Consider the following 18,848-nt stretch of genomic DNA (forward strand, 5'->3'; position numbering starts at 1 on the left):
CTGCATATGTTAACATGGCCTCAGAGCCAGGTTTGATCTTGTAATACTGGGCGTTTTCTGTGCTAAGCTATTGAAGCTGCAGCTGAGCTTGAGGTCTGCAGATCTAAGTCTAACATGGCTGGATCAAGTGGTGGTGAGTTGAGAGCACCAATCTTCAATGGTGAGAACTACGATTTCTGGAGCATTAGGATGAAGACCATCTTCAAATCTCATGGACTGTGGGATTTTGTGATCAAAGGATTTGATGGTATGGATCTGAAGAAGTCAGATGAATCTGATGATCAAAAAGAGGAGACAGAAGGATCAAGTGGGAAAGGCATACTTGCTGAGGTACTCATGAAGGATGCCAAGGCCCTTGGATTGATTCAAGGAGCAGTTTCAGAGGAGATATTCCCACGAATATCTCATGAAGAGACATCAAAAGGTGCCTGGAGTATTCTGCAACAAAAATTCCATGGAGATAAGCAGGTAAGGAGTGTTAAATTGCAAGGCCTTAGAAGAGAATTTGAATATACAAGAATGAAGGATGATGAATCCTTAACTGTCTATGTTACTAAACTATTTGATTTAATCAATCAAATGAGAAGTTATGGGGAGGAATTGCCTAGGGAGAGAATTGTTCAAAAACTGCTTATCAGTCTACCATCTACCTATGACTCTATTTGTTCAGTCATACTACAAGAAATTGCCCCTTTTGCGACAGGTTTTTTGGGACAGAGCATGCGGCCCTCGCAATTGCTTTTGCTTTAGCGCGCGGAGTAATGGCGCGAAGGTATTTGCGACACCCTTATAAGTAACGTCGGAGAAAAGGTCGCAAATACCCATATAATTGACCTATGTGCGACCTGCTTGAAATAGGTGTCGTATATAATATTTTAGCGACGGGTTTAGATATTTGATACGACACACACAAACTATCCCAAAAATTTTCAATTAGTGCGCCTAGTTTTCAGATGAAAAAAAACCCACGTTTCGTCTCCCTCTCCCTCTCACCTTCTTCCTCCTAAACCCTAAAGACTCCCTCTCACTCTCACCTCTTCCTCCTAAATCCTAAATCAACTCTTCCCTCGGAGATCATGGAGGCCACCATCAATCCAATCTCATGTAATTCATTCTCTCTCTCTCTCTCTCTCTCTCTCTCTCTCTCTCTCTCTCTCTCTCTCTCTCTCTGTGTTTTGCTAATTACCTATACTTTATTTATACTTTATTTAAACTCTTCCCTCGGACTACAGATTGATTGATCAATTCATAGAATTGTTTAAATATTCGGAGGTCAGATTGTGTTTCTTTTATTATGTGAACTTATGTGCTTTATCTAATAATAGGTACTGGGCATGCAATTTTTAATTGAAAATCATATTGCATATTGTAAGATTGTTTGTTGATAACAAGATTGAATCAAGGACTGCTGTATTCAGTATGATTTCTTTTTCTTCTTTTGATTTATTTAATACCTACCATCTATCTTATTAAATAAATATTTGGATCATTATAAGGGTATGCCTTCTTGTTTCTTTATTCTTGAATAGAAACTAGGTATGGACAAGAGTTGGATCGATTTAACTGATAGGTCATCGAATCAATATCTCAATGGGCTTGAAAGTTTTTTGGATTTTGCATTTGACAACAGCCTAGGTGATACAAGGATTTATTGTCCCTGCAAAAAATGTTACAATCGTTACTTTGTTACAAGGGAGGTAGCAAGAGCACATATAATAGTTGATGGGTTTTGGTCAAAGTACAAAAATTGGACTCATGGTCAGAGACACCAATCATTATATGTTGACAAATATATGGGGAATAGTTCTGCTTCAGTTGTGGATGATGATATAATTGGAATGGTACATGAGGCATTTGAGCATCCAAATTTGGATTCTAGTATGAGGAATGATGGCTCAACTGAAAATGAATATGGTGAGGGGCCAAATGATGAGACTACAAATTATTTCAAATTGCTACAAGATGCAGAATGTCCTTTGTATCCGGGGTGTAAAAATTTCACTAAATTATCATTTATTGTTCGGTTGCTACATACAAAAGTACTTTGTGGATGGACTGACAAGTCAGTGACAATTTTGTTAACTCTTCTGAAAGAAGCTTTCCCCAATGAAGTACAACTACCAGATTCATATAACGAGGCTCGAAAGATAATGGATGACCTGGCTTTCACATACAATACATGGGATGCATGTCCCAATAATTGTATGTTATTTAGAAATGAGGATGAGAAACTTGAATCATGTGCTATTTGTCACGAATCCAGATATAAAAAAGTTGATGGGCAGCCTACAAATGTTGTGAATGGGAATAGAAAAATACCTGCAAAACAAGTAAGATACTTTCCATTGAAGCCAAGATTGCAAAGACTTTTTATGTCATCAAAAACTGCTTCGCATATGAGATGGCATGCAGAAGAGCGTACTGATGATGGTGTGCTAAGACACCCTGCTGACTCACCTGCATGGAAAGAATTTGATGCAAAGAATCCAGATTTTTCTAGTGAAGTTCGTAATGTTAGGCTTGGTTTATCATCAGATGGTTTCAGTCCATTTAGAACAATGGGCATACCTCATAGTACATGGCCTATTATTCTCATGCCTTATAATTTGCCACCATGGATGAGCATGAAGCAACCTTTCTATATTTTGTCTGTGCTTATAGATGGCCCGAATGCACCTGGTAATAAGATTGATGTATATATGCAACCAATGATTGATGAGTTGAAGGAATTATGGCATGAAGGTGTAAATACTTATGATGCTTCCAAGAATCAGATGTTTAAACTACGTGCTGCATTACTCTGGACAATCAGTGACTTTCCAGCATATGCGAATTTGTCAGGTTGGAGCACTAAAGGTGCGAAAGCATGTCCTTGTTGCAATAAGGACACAAGATCTGTTTGGTTGACTAATGGAAGAAAGTATTGTTACATGGGTCACCGACGATTTTTATCTACAAGTCATAGGTTTCGAAAAGATAAGAGTGTCCTTTGATGGCACACGAGAATGGGGACATGCACCATTGAAACTTTCTGGGTCTGATGTTAAAAGGCAATTGCAAGGAGTACTGACTGAGTATAAGAAAGAAGACATCAGAAAAAGGAAAAGACATGAAGTTGAGAAGAATAATAATGAATCCTACTGGAAGAAAAGAAGTGTTTTTTTCGAGTTACCGTATTGGGACCATAATTTGATTCGTCATAATCTCGATGTCATGCACATTGAGAAGAATTGTTCTGAAAATATACTATGGACAGTGTTGGGTGTTGCTAAAAAAACCAAGGATAACTTACAAGCTAGACGTGATTTACAAGAATGGGGAATAAGGCAACCATTACACCCACAAGAACGTGGTTCTAATAAGGCATACTTACCTCCTGCATGTTTTACTATGAATAGGGAAAATAAAGATGTGTTCCTAAAAGTATTGAAGGAAGTAAAGGTACCAGATGGTTATTCTTCCAATATTTCTCGACGTGTACAGCTAAAGGAACGTACTATTTTCGGTCTTAAGAGCCACGATCATCATATACTAATGCAGCAATTACTTCCTATAGCAGCACGTAGAGCTTTGCCAAAGCATGTTGTTGAAGCATTAATCGAGTTCACCAATTTCTTTAGGCAACTTTGCTCAAAAGTGAACTCACCATCTGATTTGGAAAAAATTCAAGATCGAATTGTGCATACACTTTGCCGAATGGAGAAGATCTTTCCAATGTCCTTCTTCGGTGTAATGGAGCATTTGCCTGTTCATCTTGCCGAGGAAGCATTGATTGCTGGAGCCGTCCAATTTCGATGGATGTATCCTATTGAGAGGTATGTAAACATGCAGCTGTACTTTTTAATTATTTAAATTAGATTTGAAATTAATTATTTTTCTTATAGGTATCTATTAACACTTAAACGTTATGTGCGTAATCGTGCGCATCCTGAGGCCTCAATTGCTAAAGGGTACTTGATGGAAGAATGCATGAATTTTTGCGCACTGTACTTAAATGAAGTGGAAACGAAACTTCATAGACCAGCTCGTAATGATGATGGTGGTAGTGACCAGGGGCGGATCCACAGAGGAGCAAGGGTGGTCAATTGACCCCTGCAACCTCTGAAATCCTCCATTAGAGCCGCCCAAAGTGACCCTCGCAAGGTGCTCGATGAAATGCCCCAATGGGGCAAACATGTTGTGCTGCTGCGCAGCTGTGGAGAGCTTGCTGCCCGCAGCTCTTGCGCACAGCGCGCAGCGCGCATCGTTTTTTTTTGTTTGGTCGACGTCAAAACGACGTCGTTTCATTTAAGTGGTTTTTTTTTTTGCGCCCTCGACGTCAAAACGACGTCGTTTCACTTATAGTTTTTTTTTTTTAATCACACCTGGCCAAAACGACGTCGTTTTGGCACAGGTTTAAAAAAAAAAACAAAACAAAACAGCATCACAGCTGCTGTGCTACCCGAAAATCAGTTTCAAACCCATTTCTTCTTCTCAAATATCAAATTCTCTAACCTAAATTCCAACCCCAACTAAAACAACCAACCTCCAATCCAATTCAATGGTGGCTTTCCCTTTCCCCTCACAAATCAGTCGGTGGTGGCAGTAAAGTGGCATCGGCGGTGGGCACTGGGCAGCAGAAAATTGAATAAGTGCCTCCAAAATTCAATTTGATTTCAAAGGTGGATTTATCCCTCAAATTTGAGAGTATGTTATCCTATTTTCTTTATGCTTTAATTAATTAGTAAAGATTCTTATATGTTAGTGTTTTTTTTTTTGATTAGTTGTTGTTTTTTGTTGTTGAGATTTTATTTTACTTTGTTAGTTTGAATAAACTAGGGCTTTTATGTTAGTTTGAATAAATTAGAGGTTTTGGTTTTGGTTAGTTAGTTTGAATAAATTAGGGTTTTATTTTTATGTTAGATTATATGATTATCTTGGTTAGTTTCAATTAATTAGGGGTTTTGATTTTGGTTAGTTAGTTTGAAAGTATGTTATCCTATTTTCTTTATGTTTTAATTAATTAGTAAAGATTCTTATATGTTAGTGTTTTTCTTGATTAGTTGTTGTTGTTGTTTGTTGTTGAGATTTTATTTTAGTTTGTTAGTTTGAATTAACTAGGGCTTTTATGTTAGTTTGAATAAATTAGAGGTTTTGGGTAGTTAGTTTGAATAAATTATCGTTTTATTTTTATGTTAGATTATATGATTATCTTGGTTAGTTTCAATTAATTAGGGGTTTTGATTTTGGTTAGTTAGTTTGAATAAATCAAGGTGTCTGTGCGGGGTCTTTGTATTGCTTTGCTCCACAAATGGAACCTACCACTTCCAACGAATACGGCTTCTCTCCTTCCCCTTCCACTGCTTCGCCCTTCACTGTTTCAGAATCCACACCTTTGCCCCTTCTACTCAAAATAAATACTTTTTCAGGGCCTCCTCCAATTCAACACCATTATCTTATTCATATCATTATTGACATGTTATTGACTTGTTATTGACTTGATTTTCATTCTTTTTTAACATATACCCAAGCAAAAATTAACATGCAAGTGAAGCACAAAGAAGAGATGCCAAATCCAACAACACTGATGGTACAAATTGGGAAAAACCATTACTCTAACCCTAAACTCAAATTCCATAAATTACTCACCAAATGCTGGTTATTGAACAATCGCAAGGTGTCTGGGCGGGGTCTTTGTGTTGCTTTGCTCCACAAATGGAACCTACCACTTCCAACGAATACGGCTTCTCTCCTTCCCCTTCCACTGCTTCGCCCCTTCACTGTTTCAGAATCCACACCTTTGCCCCTTCTACTCAAAATAAATACTTTTTCAGGGCCTCCTCCAAGTCAACACCATTATCTTATTCATATCATTATTGACATGTTATTGACTTTTTATTGACTTGATTTTCATTCTTTTTTAACATATACCCAAGCAAAAATTAACATGCAAGTGAAGCACAAAGAAGAGATGCCAAATCCAACAACATTGATGGTACAAATTGGGAAAAACCATTACTCTAACCCTAAACTCAAATTCCATAAATTACTCACCAAATGCTGGTTATTGAACAATCGCAAGGTGTCTGTGCGGGGTCTTTGTATTGCTTTGCTCCACAAATGGAACCTACCACTTCCAACGAATACGGCTTCTCTCCTTCCCCTTCCACTGCTTCGCCCCTTCACTGTTTCGGAATCCACACCTTTGCCCCTTCTACTCAAAATAAATACTTTTTCAGGGTCTGGAGAACAGAGTGCCTTCAACCGTTGCCTTCAACCGCCGTTAACCATTGCCTTCAACCGCCGTTAACCATTGCCTTCAACCATTTCTCAGAGCTATGGGTTTTAGAGAGATGAGTTTTTTCTGTTCAAACTTCGAACTTGCCTCTTCTTCTTCTTTTTCGGACGTGCTGGATATTCAATTCGGGTTCGGGTTCCTCACCTACTCGATTGTAAAACTTTATCTCAATTCTCCCTAGCCCTTGGATTGATCTGATTTTCATCATCAACCCATATCATATGAATTTGAAAAACTCAATCAATTTCAAACTTCATGCTCAAGTATCACATTTTATGAAATATCACATTTTAAGGCCAGAAAAAGATGAAATATTATGACCTTCACCTACCCAAGCCAAATGATGAAAACCTAAATGAGTACTTCACAAAATCTTTTTCTACTTCATTCATTCTTCATGGGGTCAAAACAAATGGGTCCCTTTTTTTTTTATAGGTAAACACTTTTTGTTTTGGTTAAACATTCTTCAATTAAGCGATATTTTACTCTAATCTAATCTAAACTGCATAAAAGGAGATTTGAACTCAGATGAAGAGTGGTGAATACATTAGTAGGATCATGACTTGATGGTGGTGATGGTGGATTTGACGTCTGGGATTTAACATGAATGGCTTCATCGCAATAGCCCTTGAGTACATCAGTCTCTTCTACGGTAAATCCTAGCGCATCAAGCAAGACAGGCTAACACTGATGCTCAATGGTTCGAATGGCTTCACAGCAGCTATGACCCAAGTAAGTCTCACCATTCAGAAAAAACATGACCACCTCACCAGAACATGCCTAGAGCTGAAACAAAGACTCCTAGCAGTTGGAAGATTCTTCATCCAAATTCAACCTGGCTGCGAGGTTCAGGTTCGATCCGATTAGGTTAGAATTCAAAGGTCGAGAACTTGTGGCTAAGAATGGCATAGTCAAGGCTAGAAGAGCTGTGGGAAGGAAGCGCTTGAAAGTTGTATAAGCTGCCATTTTGATTTTGATTGTGGATGAGTAAGGAATTGATATGAATGAAGGGTTTTATATAGATGGTGAGGTAATTGTCTTATAAAAATTAAAAATAAAAAAAGGTTATGTGCATTGTGTGGTGAAGAGGCAGTTGAGAATAACTCATAATGACAATGATCATGAGTTACTTAACGGCAGGAGAAGTTGATGGGACTCAACTCATCAACTGATGATGCATATAACAAAATTTGTGGGAATTAAAATAATTAAACTTAATTCCCAACTAATGATATATCAGACGAATTAATGGATAATTTTTGGTCTTCGTGATGGTTGGTTTGCTTGCTAGTGTTCGTTTTGTTTGCTAATGTTCAAAAGGATCAACCATTCGTTTGCTTACCTAAAGTTGGTTAGTGTATTCACTATTCGTGCTCATTTCAAAAGATTGATTGAGACCCATAATTAGATGATTAAATTTATGTTTGCTTTACTTCTTTTTTTTCTCAAATTGACAAAGGCGATGTTCAACCTATTGTAATGTACGGTACTGGGAGGGAGTTCGGGTGCAAAGAGCAAGCACACTACCTTGACCAACTCGTCTAATCCACATTTGCAATTTTAATTTTCTATTAGATTTTAGTTATTGGACTCCAAACTATGCTTCAATTCTCATTGGAATTTGCTTAGAGCTAGACAAATTAATAATTTTGTGATTGGTTTATTAGCTAGAGACCGCAGTTGGCTTCATTTTGGACTTTATTTGGTGCCATTCGGCCTTCGGTTGCTATATCTTGAGCTTCTACTTGATGGCCTTTGGATGTTTGTTCGGCTCTGTTTGTTTGAACATATCTATAGCTTACAATACATGTTAATTTTTAGAACCTATGTAGTAATGTCGGTCTAATTATAGCTCCAAAATGTCTCAAAATAAAAATAAAAATAAAATAATAGCTCCAAAATTATTGCCTCTCAATCTCAAATGATTTCCTTCCCTTGCGTGAAAATGTTGTTATCAAGACAGACTAGTGTGTGAATATTAATATAAATACTATATCCTCTGTTTTTTGTGGAAATGTGAGTACATTCTGGCTAGATAAACACCTTCTCCTTCATAAATTACCAATCTCCAGATAAAAAGTTACTGTAGTTTTATTCAAAATAGAACTAGCTTTCCCAAATTCTGCTCAACATATTCTGATGTAAATGAACCTCTCAAAATTCCAGTATGTTGAATAATTTAAAATTGAGAGATGCTAAATAAGAGAAGACTGCATAATTGAAAGAGATTGCACAAACTATCAAAGAGATGATCAATGAAGCAGACAGGGGAGGAGTTCCGACAAAGCAATTGGTCGGTTTTAGATCGATTCAATGCAAATGTTTACGCGCCTGATTGAGAATTCTTGTTGGCCTATTCCATCCTGCACACAACAGAATAGAGCAGTTTAAAAAGTCACATCAGTTGTGCCGATAAGAACCAGGTAGGTGATCTTTAGGTGCAAATTTCATGCGAACCTGGGCAATAAGCACACGACTACTTTCGATCAGTTCAAGTTGCACATTAGCATTGTGCCCAGTACCGGCCACGGCATCAGGACCCCAAATTTTGGTTGACTACATGACACAATTGGTTGGCTTCAACAGCAGTAGTCTTGTTATTATGTACTTGAATGCAGAAACAAAAACAAAAAACAAAAAAAGTTAACAGTATGTCCTGTTTATATTTGCATCATAATCCTGCATATATGTAATTTTGCAATGGAAAAAAACAAACAAAATGTAGCAAGGGAATTGTTCTCTTCTCCTACCTAATATCAAAATGAAACAAAATGGAAGACCTATAATTGATTGCTAAATGTAACTACTTACAGATTTGCTGTATGTTAACAAAGAAAAGTTCTTTCTCATATGCATATAATATCCAGCTCATGTTATCGATCAAGATGAAAAAAGTACATGAGAGAGAGAGAGAGAGAGAGGAATTATCATCAAAGAAACAATAAGTGATGAATCTAATGATAAATGTCTGGCTAGAAAATAAAATGCAGGGAGACAGATGGGGGTGACTTACTAATAATATCAATTGTGACTGTGAGAGCAGCGTTATTGGCCTTTTAAGTATTGAGGTGCAGATATTTGAGAAGAAGGAGTTTTTAACGAAGTTTGCAAAAATAAGAGGGGGCAAGGCCTAAGTAGCAAATCAAAGTGGTTACCCTCCAAATCAAAAGTGCTATGCACCCCCTGCTGTAGTTTAAGAATGAAGCGGGCCAACCAAATGAAGGAGCAATAGGTGAAAAACAAAACTTAGAGCAACACAAGGCTAAAAGAATGAAGGATATTGGACGTATGGGTGGCTGCTAGCTGTGAGGTTAGCTTGGTGGCTGCTAGCTGTGATTGATTTAGTGATTATTTTACACGTCCTTAATTTAGGGGCATAGTTTTTTCCTGGTTTTAGTGTGTCGGCCATCAGCTCTCCTTTGTTTCTTCTGTACATGCCATTCAATAATGGCAGAAGATAATCTTTTTGGCTCTGAAGCTGAAAGCTTCACAGCACCTCCTTCTAGTTTTCCAGAAGCTGAAGTCAACCCAAACCAGCGACTGTGCTTTGTGTTGTTAAATGAGTTTAACTATCTTCCATGGTCTAGAGCAGTAACTCTTGCCCTTGGAGGAAGATCCAAACTCGGATTTGTTAATGGAACCATTGAGGCACCTGAAGATTCGTCTCCGGAGAATGAAGCATGGCTGTGCAAAGACCAACTGGTCATGTCGTGGCTCCTTAACTCCATGGATCCTAAGCTGTCTGAAATCTTCAGTTTTTCAGAATCTTCTCTTTCTCTTTGGAAGGCAGTCAAAGATATGTATGGCAATCAAAACAATGCAGCTCGAGTGTTCCAACTTAAGAGGAATCTTGCAAGTCTCCAACAAGGTGATAAATCCTTTGTTCATCATCTCGGTTGCATGAAAAATATGTGGAACGAACTAGATATGTATCGACCACATACTATCGATGCTGCCATACTGTTAAAGAGGTCTGAGGAAGACAAAATTTTTCATTTGCTTGCAAGTTTGGGGTCTAAATATGAAGATCTTAGAAGCCATATTCTAATGAACCCCGAACTTCCATCATTTGCAAGTGTTTGCACTACTATCCAGCGAGAAGAAGTACGTAGGAAAGTCATGAATGTTGACATCAAATCTAGTGTGTCTGATGCTAGAGCTTTTGTGACAAACCACAAGTCATCTGGAGATAGAGTGTACAAGGGAAAAAGGCCAGATCTGAAGTGTTTACACTGCAATAATATTGGACATCTAATAGATCGATGCTGGATATTACACCCTGAGTTGAAGCCAAAGTTTGAGAACAAGCCTTCAAGAGACTACAAGGGCTCACAAACCAGATCACATACAACCAAAAACCATGCTGCTGCTGCTACATCAATTGATGGGCTGATGAACTTCACAGCCAATCCGGCTAACTTGATAAATGAATTCTCAGCCTATCTTCACACCAAAAAAGGAAGCACAAGCGAAGTATTGACGGGAGAAAATCAAACTGCTCTCCTTGGGCAGTTTGCAGGATTCTTAGCTGAGTCTAATCGTGTACCTCAAGGAGATGTTCCAGGTATTATGTGTGCTCTTTCAACTGCTCTAAATGTTAGTCATTCTTATGATTTTTGGATTATAGACTCAGGTGCCACTGATCACATGACAAATCAATATTCAAAGCTATACAATTTTGAAAGCTACACTACACCATCACTAGTTTCTATAGCAAATGGTAGAGGTGTACCCGTTCTAGGTAGAGGGAAAGTTAAACTGATTTCAGATAGTGTTGAGTCCACAGCATTATATGTTCCATCATTTCCTTTTCAATTGCTGTCCGTAGGAAGGATTACAAATTCTCTCAACTGTCGTGCAATTTTCTCCCCTCACAATGTTGTTTTTCAGGATCTAGCCACCAAGAAGCTGATTGGTGAAGGTCACTACCTAAATGGGCTGTACTATTTTTCAAAGAACCTTAATGTTCCAAAAGGGTTCCAAGTCAGTTCAAATCTAGAACATCAATTGTGGCACCAACGTCTAGCACATCCCTCAGAATTTGTTTTGTCTACTTTGTTCCCTAGCTTATGCAAATCCTCACTTGTATGTGAAATCTGTCATTTGTCAAAATTTACTAGACTTCCATTTAATTCTTCCATATCTAGAGCTAGCAAGCTTTTTGAGATAGTGCACTCCGATGTTTGGGGACCTGCACCTCTAGAGTCTTTTGATGGTTATAGGTACTACGTTACCTTTGTTGATGATTTTTCAAGAGTCACTTGGTTGTACCTCCTAAAATTCAAAAGTGAAGTCATGGATGCTTTCAAGAATTTTCATAATCTTGTCATGAACCATTTTTCGTCTCAAATTCACATACTAAGGTCTGATAATGGCACTGAATATACATCCAAAAATATGACTAACTATTTGAGCACACATGGCATTATACATCAAACAAGTTGTGTAGGTACTCCTCAGCAAAATGGAATTGCCGAAAGGAAGAATAGGGATCTACTTGAGAAAACCAGAGCTCTAATGTTACAAATGAATGTGCCTAAGAGGTTTTGGTCTCAAGGAGTTCTTACAGCTACCTACCTCATCAACAAACTGCCTAGTCGGGTTTTGGATTCAAAATCACCATATGAGGTCATGCAAAACAAAAAAATTAACCTTTCCCATCTGAGAATTTTTGGATGCACTTGTTATGCTCATATCCAATCCCATCACCGAGACAAGCTTGATCCCAAGGCAATTAAGTGTGTTTTCATGGGTTACTCCTCCACTCAAAAAGGTTACAAATGTTACAATCCATGTTCCAGAAAGCTATTTGTTTCAAGAGATGTAAGGTTTGATGAGATCAAACCATATTTCAACAAACCATCAGATCAAAATCGTCAGGGGGAGCACTTACTGGATTTCTTTCCATTACCAAATCCAGTCGAAACAAGTGATTGTGTTCATTCAGTACCTCACAACAGTGACTCTCATGCAACCAATATTGACAACGCGATTATTGGAGATGAAACTGAAGCCTCCGAAGCACAAGTTGTTCCTCATGACAATGACACATCATTTATAGAAGAGAGTGGAGCTGAACCTACTGTGATCCCATCTCAACCTCGGAGGAATCCAACTCGAGATAGACATCCACCATCAAGGCTACAAGACTATGTAACGTTCAATGTAAGGTACCCAATTCATAAGTTTGTAAATTACTCCAAAGTCTCTCACTCCCATGCAGCTTTTCTCAGTAAATTGTCAAATGAAAGTGTACCAAGGAATTTTCAAGAAGCCAATCTTCAAGATGTTTGGAGGCTAGCCATGGAAGAAGAACTCAAGGCTTTGGATGAAAATAAAACCTAGAGTGTAGTCCAGCTTCCAAAGGGAAAGAAGGTGGTAGGCAGTAGGTGGATCTACAAAACCAAATTTAATTCTGATGGCTCAATTGAAAGACACAAGGCAAGGTTGGTGGCTCGCGGTTTTACTCAAACGTTTGGAGTTGATTATAAGGAGACATTTGCTCCTGTGGCTAAGATGAGTACAGTGAGGGTCTTGTTATCTGTTGCAATTAATCATGAGTGGCCGTTGTACCAAATGGATGTAAAAAATGCTTTTTTGCATGGAGACCTTGAAGAGGAAGTTTACATGCAATTCCCTCCTGGTCATCCACAAGCACAGAATTCAAGTATGGTTTGCAAGCTTCACAAATCCATTTATGGATTGAAACAATCTCCACGTGCCTGGTATGCCAAGCTGAGCTCTGTACTTGAAAAGTTTGGTTTCAAGAGAAGTCATGCTGATTCATCCTTGTTTGTTCGAACGGGATCAGTTGGCAAATTAGTTGTTCTAATCTATGTTGATGATATTATCATCACAGGTGATAATATTGATGAGATTAACACTCTTAAGCATTCTCTTCATCAGAAGTTTGCTATTAAAGACTTAGGAGTGTTAAAATACTTCCTTGGGATTGAAATGGCTACTTCTCCCAAGGGACTGTTTTTAAGTCAACGGAAGTATGTGATTGACTTGCTTCAAGAAGTGAAGATGATAGATTGCAAACCGGCCTGTACACCTCTTGATAGCAAATTGAAGTTGGATTTGGAAGGAGAGCCTCTCAGCAATATAAGTCACTATCAAAGACTGGTGGGTAAGCTTATATATCTGACCATTACTAGACCGGATATAACTTACGCCGTCAGTCTTGTAAGCCAATTCATGCATGCACCCACTGAGGCTCATTTAAATGTTGTTAAAAGGATTCTAAGATACCTCAAGGGCTCCATTGGTCGGGGAATTATCATGAAGAACAATGGTCATACTCAAATCATGGCATACACCGATGCTGACTGGGCAGGGAATGCTATTGATAGAAAATCCACTATAGGCTACTGCACATTTGTTGGAGGAAACATCGTGACATGGAAGAGCAAAAAGCAAAATGTAATTGCTCGCTCAAGTGCTGAAGCTGAGTATAGAGCCATGGCTTCCACTGCATGTGAACTCATTTGGCTCAAGAGCCTTATCTCAGACTTGGGTTTTTTGAGCAACAAACCTATGTCTCTTTTTTGTGACAATCAGGCAGCTATGCATATTGCCTCCAATCCCGTGTTCCATGAACGGACCAAACACATTGAAGTTGACTGTCACTATGTTCGTGAACAAGTTCAGTCCAAGGTAATTCAAACCACATTCACTCGGAGCCATGATCAACTTGCAGATGTTTTCACCAAGTCTCTTGCTTCCACTCAGTTTCAACGCTTGCTGTCCAAGCTTGGATCAATTAATCCCTTTGATCCAGCTTGAGGGGGAGTATTGGACGTATGGGTGGCTGCTAGCTGTGAGGTTAGCTTGGTGGCTGCTAGCTGTGATTGATTTAGTGATTATTTTACACGTCCTTAATTTAGGGGCATAGTTTTTTCCTGGTTTTAGTGTGTCGGCCATCAGCTCTTAGACTGGCCAATGGAACCTTAGCCTTTCCTAGCTTTTTCATATATACATGTGTAATATTGTAAACAAAAGTACAATGAAAGAAAATATTCTTCCCATCGTTTTCCACAAAGGACAAGCAGTGGAACATACAATAGTAGGCCAAATCCAAAAAAATGAAAAGTTGAATCAGCAAAAGCAGCAACTCACATTGAATTGAAATGCAGCAGCTGTGATGCCTCTTGCTTTCAAAGTGACGAATCATAGGTCAATCCCAAACACATGGATCTTTGTTCCTTTTCTGGGCCGAGCTTCGTCAACAACATCATTTAAGTCTGCCTCTTCGGAAAGAGCATAGGTATTGCAGAAGAGAGATTTTTGGTGAGAGCTACCACTTCCACTAGGACTAGCCTCCTCGTCATCGTGGCTTTGTTGACCTTGTGCATCAACTGAATTGGTACAATTAAACCCACCAAAATATATTTCGTTGTTTATATCCACTGATGAGCAATTTGACGAAAGATGTGGTAACATTTTTAAGGAAGTGCAACCAGCTATGTCTATATCCATGTTGAACGGAAAATTTTCACAAAAGCAATTAGCCAAGGATTTGACTTGGGTTAGAATTGAATTTGTTTTGTCCCTGCAATCTTATCAAGAAAAACATCTAAAAATAAAATAGATGTATTTCAGTGGTTTTGAAACACCAAGAGATAAGTATCTCGGTTGAGAAGTGGTCATCAGCTTGAATTCAAACTCATCATAAGATACCCTCTATAAGAGGCATGACACGAGAGGAGCAAGAAAAAAGGGAGGAGAACGGCAGGAGGACAGAAAAAGAGCAGAAAGGAGAACAATCAGAGCAAGAAGAAAAATTAGCAAGCAGACTTGAGAAAGGAAAGAGCCATTTCAAGGTAAAAAGATTAGTTTCATGGCACAATTTTCTGATTTTTCTTTTGCTCAAGATTTCTGGTTCCATTCAACTCAAGGGTTCCTGGCCATGATGATTTCTATCATCATAAAAAGGGTCAGTAATCTCTCTAAGGGACAGCTCCGCTCAAGTAATTCCGAGGATACGATCCGCACCCAGCAGTTTGTTTGATCAATCCACAGAAATTCTTGGCTATGATGATTGAAATCATCATAACCAAGGTTAAGAATCTCTCCGAGGCTTGGCTCCGCTCAAAGAACTCCAGCAGTGTTTTCAAGTTTGCCTTCCATGATGATTTCAATCATCATGTTTTATGGCATAATCTATTCCATCATGCACCACCAAATAAGCTCTTCCAGGAGCAAAGAATCTCTCAAATCATGGATGTAGAGATGAACCCACCATGGGATCAAAATCAAAAGAGCAAAGGCTTGTAATTACAAGTCCCTGTGTAAAATCTCTGTATGAAGCATCCGAAACCAAAAGGGGCGCATGGAAATTGAATTGCCTCCTCATGAGTGTTAGCTGCCTGCAAGCCAACAGAGGAAGAATGGGGCAAAGGAAAAAGAGGTTCTGTGTGTTGGGTTTTGTTTGTAAAAACAAAAAGGACATGGGCAATGGTACAGCAACAGCAAACAAAAAAAAAGGGGAGCTGGCAAGGCAAGTACCACAAGTTCTCTCTTGGGTTTCTACCACAAGTTCTCTCTTGGGTTTCTGAAGCAAAATGACAGGTGGTTTCCTCCACCAAATAGAGAAATCTCCAAAACCTTCAAGCTGGCAGCACAGTCTCTACATACAAAAGAGAAGACAAGAGGTCAGAAGCATGGAAACAGACAAAAGAAAAATCAAAAGAAAAAAAAGAGTTCATGGGGTGGGTTACCACGTGAAAGGCAAGATGATTTCTCTTTCCCTTTGTCTTGGGTTATTGACCTTGCGAAGGTTACAGCACACAAAGGACAATAAGAGAAGTTGTCTCTTTTGGTTCCAAGTCAGCCCGGAAGCATCCAATTAATTGGACGCTCTTCAATTGCTACTGCTATTGCTGCCCATGCCAAAAAAATCCTAGTTAGTTCAATCAATAAATAAAATAAGTAAGATAAAAGAGAAGAAACTAAGGAATGGCATGTGGGTTACCACGTGAAATCCTCTTCTCTTTGATGGTGCAACAGGTGGCTTTGAGCAAGGCTATGTGCTGGTCTGGAGAAGCAAACAAAGAAAGAATATCAAAAGCATTCTTTTTGCTGGTGATCTTAATTTGTGGGGCACATGTCTTTCTTTATATAAAAGAAATACATATAGCCCAATCCTATATGGACAAGGGGTTTGCTTTCCTGGAAGATCCAGGGGTTCCAAATCATGAAGGAGGTCAATTCAGATTTTACTTGGACAGGACTTTTATCCTTGAGTGTCTTAATCAAATTAGAAGACACTTGTTAATGGCACCAAGCTGTAGAGAGGACCAGCTGGAGCAAAGCAAGGCCTTTGGTTTTACCATGTTTTGCTGAATGTAAACAGAAGAAAATTGAAGCTCGTGGAGATGCCAAATGGGAGCCTTGATAAGCAGTTGTACTCTCAAAATTCTCTGAATATTTTACAGAGGATAATGCAATACTTATTGTGCATTGTGATATGAAGCCAAGCCATACATTACCAATTTTGCTGGTGGGCCTATGGGTAATGACAAGTTATTAGCACATTTGTCTTCCTCTGCCAAAAGGGTAACATGGCATTGTTTAGAGCCTTTCATCACGCTCTGTGTTCCCATATGAAAAAATATCTGCCATTCTTTTATGTCAAGAGAGACCACATTATTTTGTTACAGGAAAATGATGGAATTTAGACAGGCACAAGTCATGGCTACTCTCTCATTTTCTCCAGCAATCCAAAAAGCTGGCACTTAGCCAAACAGAATGACTCAAGCGGCATGGAAGCTAAATTTGATAACCGAGAAAACAATAACTAGTCAGTGACGCCGGAAGCATAAAAGCTCAAGGCAACAGAAGTGCCTCATGCTTTGCTTACAAGTCCACTTAAAACGGACCAATGATTTGCTCCAAGTTTTATCCTCAGCTGTCATTGTGCAAGTCCTACTTGGACCAAGACTCATGAAGTCTTTCAAACCCCTCACATCACTTTTGGTGACTGCAACAAATGAAAACAAAGTGTCCAGGCACTTGTACTCCTTTGTATTCCAAGGGACGAAGACGTGAGTTCACTACTTGCAGTGCTAAGCTATGCAAGTAAAAGCACAAAAGCGTCAACAAAGGTTCACGAGAACTAAATCAATTGGCGGTCAAGAAGGCTCCATAAAATGCTTACGGCATTCGTGTCTATCTGCCTCAATTCTCAAATGCAAGATGGCTATCAAACATGCCCACAAAATCTCAACAAGAAATATGGGAATCAATCACTGTGGCAAAGAAGCTATTCATAAAGGAGTGTCAAGCGACTCAACCATACCGTGTCGAAGACTCCATTCCAAATAAATGATTGATCGTGCTACGAGCATTAAGCTCACTCTCAAAAGATACCAAAGGAGCATCAATATGGATTAACAGGCTTATCAACCACAATAGCCCATTAATCTCAAATCCTCCAAATCATGCATGGATACAAATGCAAATGTCAATTGTAGAGAATTAGTGGGTTCATCAAAAATGCCCATTATTTTTCTTGGACATTGGAAAAAGGAAAAAGGGTACAAAACCATCCAATTCCCCATGGGTCATCTACCCATGCAAATTTCAATGAGATTAAATCTCTCAAATTCAAGTTCTCAATTAGTGGGCTACACTTACCCATTAATTTTCAATTTTTCTCATGGGTCATTTACCCATGAAAATTTCAATGAGATTAAATTCAAATCTCTTAAACACAAACTCTCAATTAGTGGGCCACACTTACCCATTAATTTTCAATTTTTCCCATAGGTCATCTACCTATGGAAACCTCCAAATTGTCCCAAAGACACATTCTCAATTAATGGGCCACACTTACCCATTAATTTCCAAATCAATTTGGAACTACGTCGGTTTGATCCCGTCAAGGGTACGTAGGCAGTCTAACATCCCAATAGACGCAACCGCAATCAAATTTAAATATCTGGTTTATCTTAACCAAATTTTGCCAAAAAAAAAAACTTTCCCAAACGCAATTGTCAATGTTTAGGAAAAATTAATGGGATAATTAAAATTACTCATTATTTTTCTTGGACATTGACAACAACGAAAGTGGTACAAAACCATCCAATTTTCCATGGGTCATCTACCCATGAAAACTCTAATGAGATTAAATCCAAGTCTCTCAAACATAAATTCTCAATTAGTGGGCCACACTTACCCGTTGATTTCCAAATTCCGAACTACGTTGGTTTGATCCCTTTGAAAGGGTACGTAGGCAATCTAGAGATTCAATCTAGATGCAACCATCCCAAATGCAATCCCATATCGAATCCCTGGTTTATTCAGCTAAATTCACTCAAACACTTCTCAATACAATTCAAATCAAATTTCCCTCGCAATGGTCATTTATTCATTGCGATTCTTTGAACTACGAGTGGCTTGATTCCCGCAAGGGATACGTAGGCATCCTGAGGTTGGACTTGGGAGCAGTTGCAAAATCAAACACACACGTTCTGTTTCTTTATGATGGAATCAAAGGGTGTTCCCTTGAAGCAAGGGATTGTAATTAAGAGACTTGCGTCTCGAATGGGTCGAACCTAAAATAATA

General features: G+C 38.7%; 1 protein-coding gene and 1 long non-coding RNA gene across 2 annotated transcripts; one reads left to right on the plus strand and one right to left on the minus strand.

The window, feature by feature from the left end:
- Window positions 1-114: 114 nt before the first annotated feature.
- LOC117613148 lies at window positions 115-4,089 on the plus strand. Its single transcript, XM_034341796.1, has 4 exons — window positions 115-468; window positions 1,530-2,856; window positions 2,966-3,815; window positions 3,885-4,089. The coding sequence occupies exons 1-4, from the start codon at window positions 115-117 to the stop codon at window positions 4,087-4,089; spliced, it is 2,736 nt and encodes a 911-aa protein (XP_034197687.1).
- A 4,492-nt stretch (window positions 4,090-8,581) lies between these two features.
- LOC117613149 lies at window positions 8,582-14,642 on the minus strand. The gene is made up of 3 exons (XR_004583671.1): window positions 14,399-14,642; window positions 8,735-8,884; window positions 8,582-8,640 (listed from the first exon to the last, which is right to left on the minus strand). It is a non-coding gene; the product is annotated as an uncharacterized LOC117613149 (long non-coding RNA).
- Between the last annotated feature and the right edge of the window lie 4,206 nt (window positions 14,643-18,848).

Source organism: Prunus dulcis, unplaced genomic scaffold (assembly GCF_902201215.1).
Source record: "Prunus dulcis unplaced genomic scaffold, ALMONDv2, whole genome shotgun sequence".
Classification (NCBI taxonomy): Eukaryota; Viridiplantae; Streptophyta; class Magnoliopsida; order Rosales; family Rosaceae; genus Prunus; species Prunus dulcis.

Coding starts and splice junctions, on each gene's coding strand:
- LOC117613148 (XM_034341796.1), top strand. CDS start 115: ATGGCTGGATCAAGTGGTGGTGAGTTGAGAGCACCAATCTTCAATGGT. Junction 469..1,529: donor AATTCCATGGAGATAAGCAG/GTAAGGAGTGTT, acceptor ATTCTTGAATAG/AAACTAGGTATGGACAAGAG. Junction 2,857..2,965: donor GTCAGGTTGGAGCACTAAAG/GTGCGAAAGCAT, acceptor TACAAGTCATAG/GTTTCGAAAAGATAAGAGTG.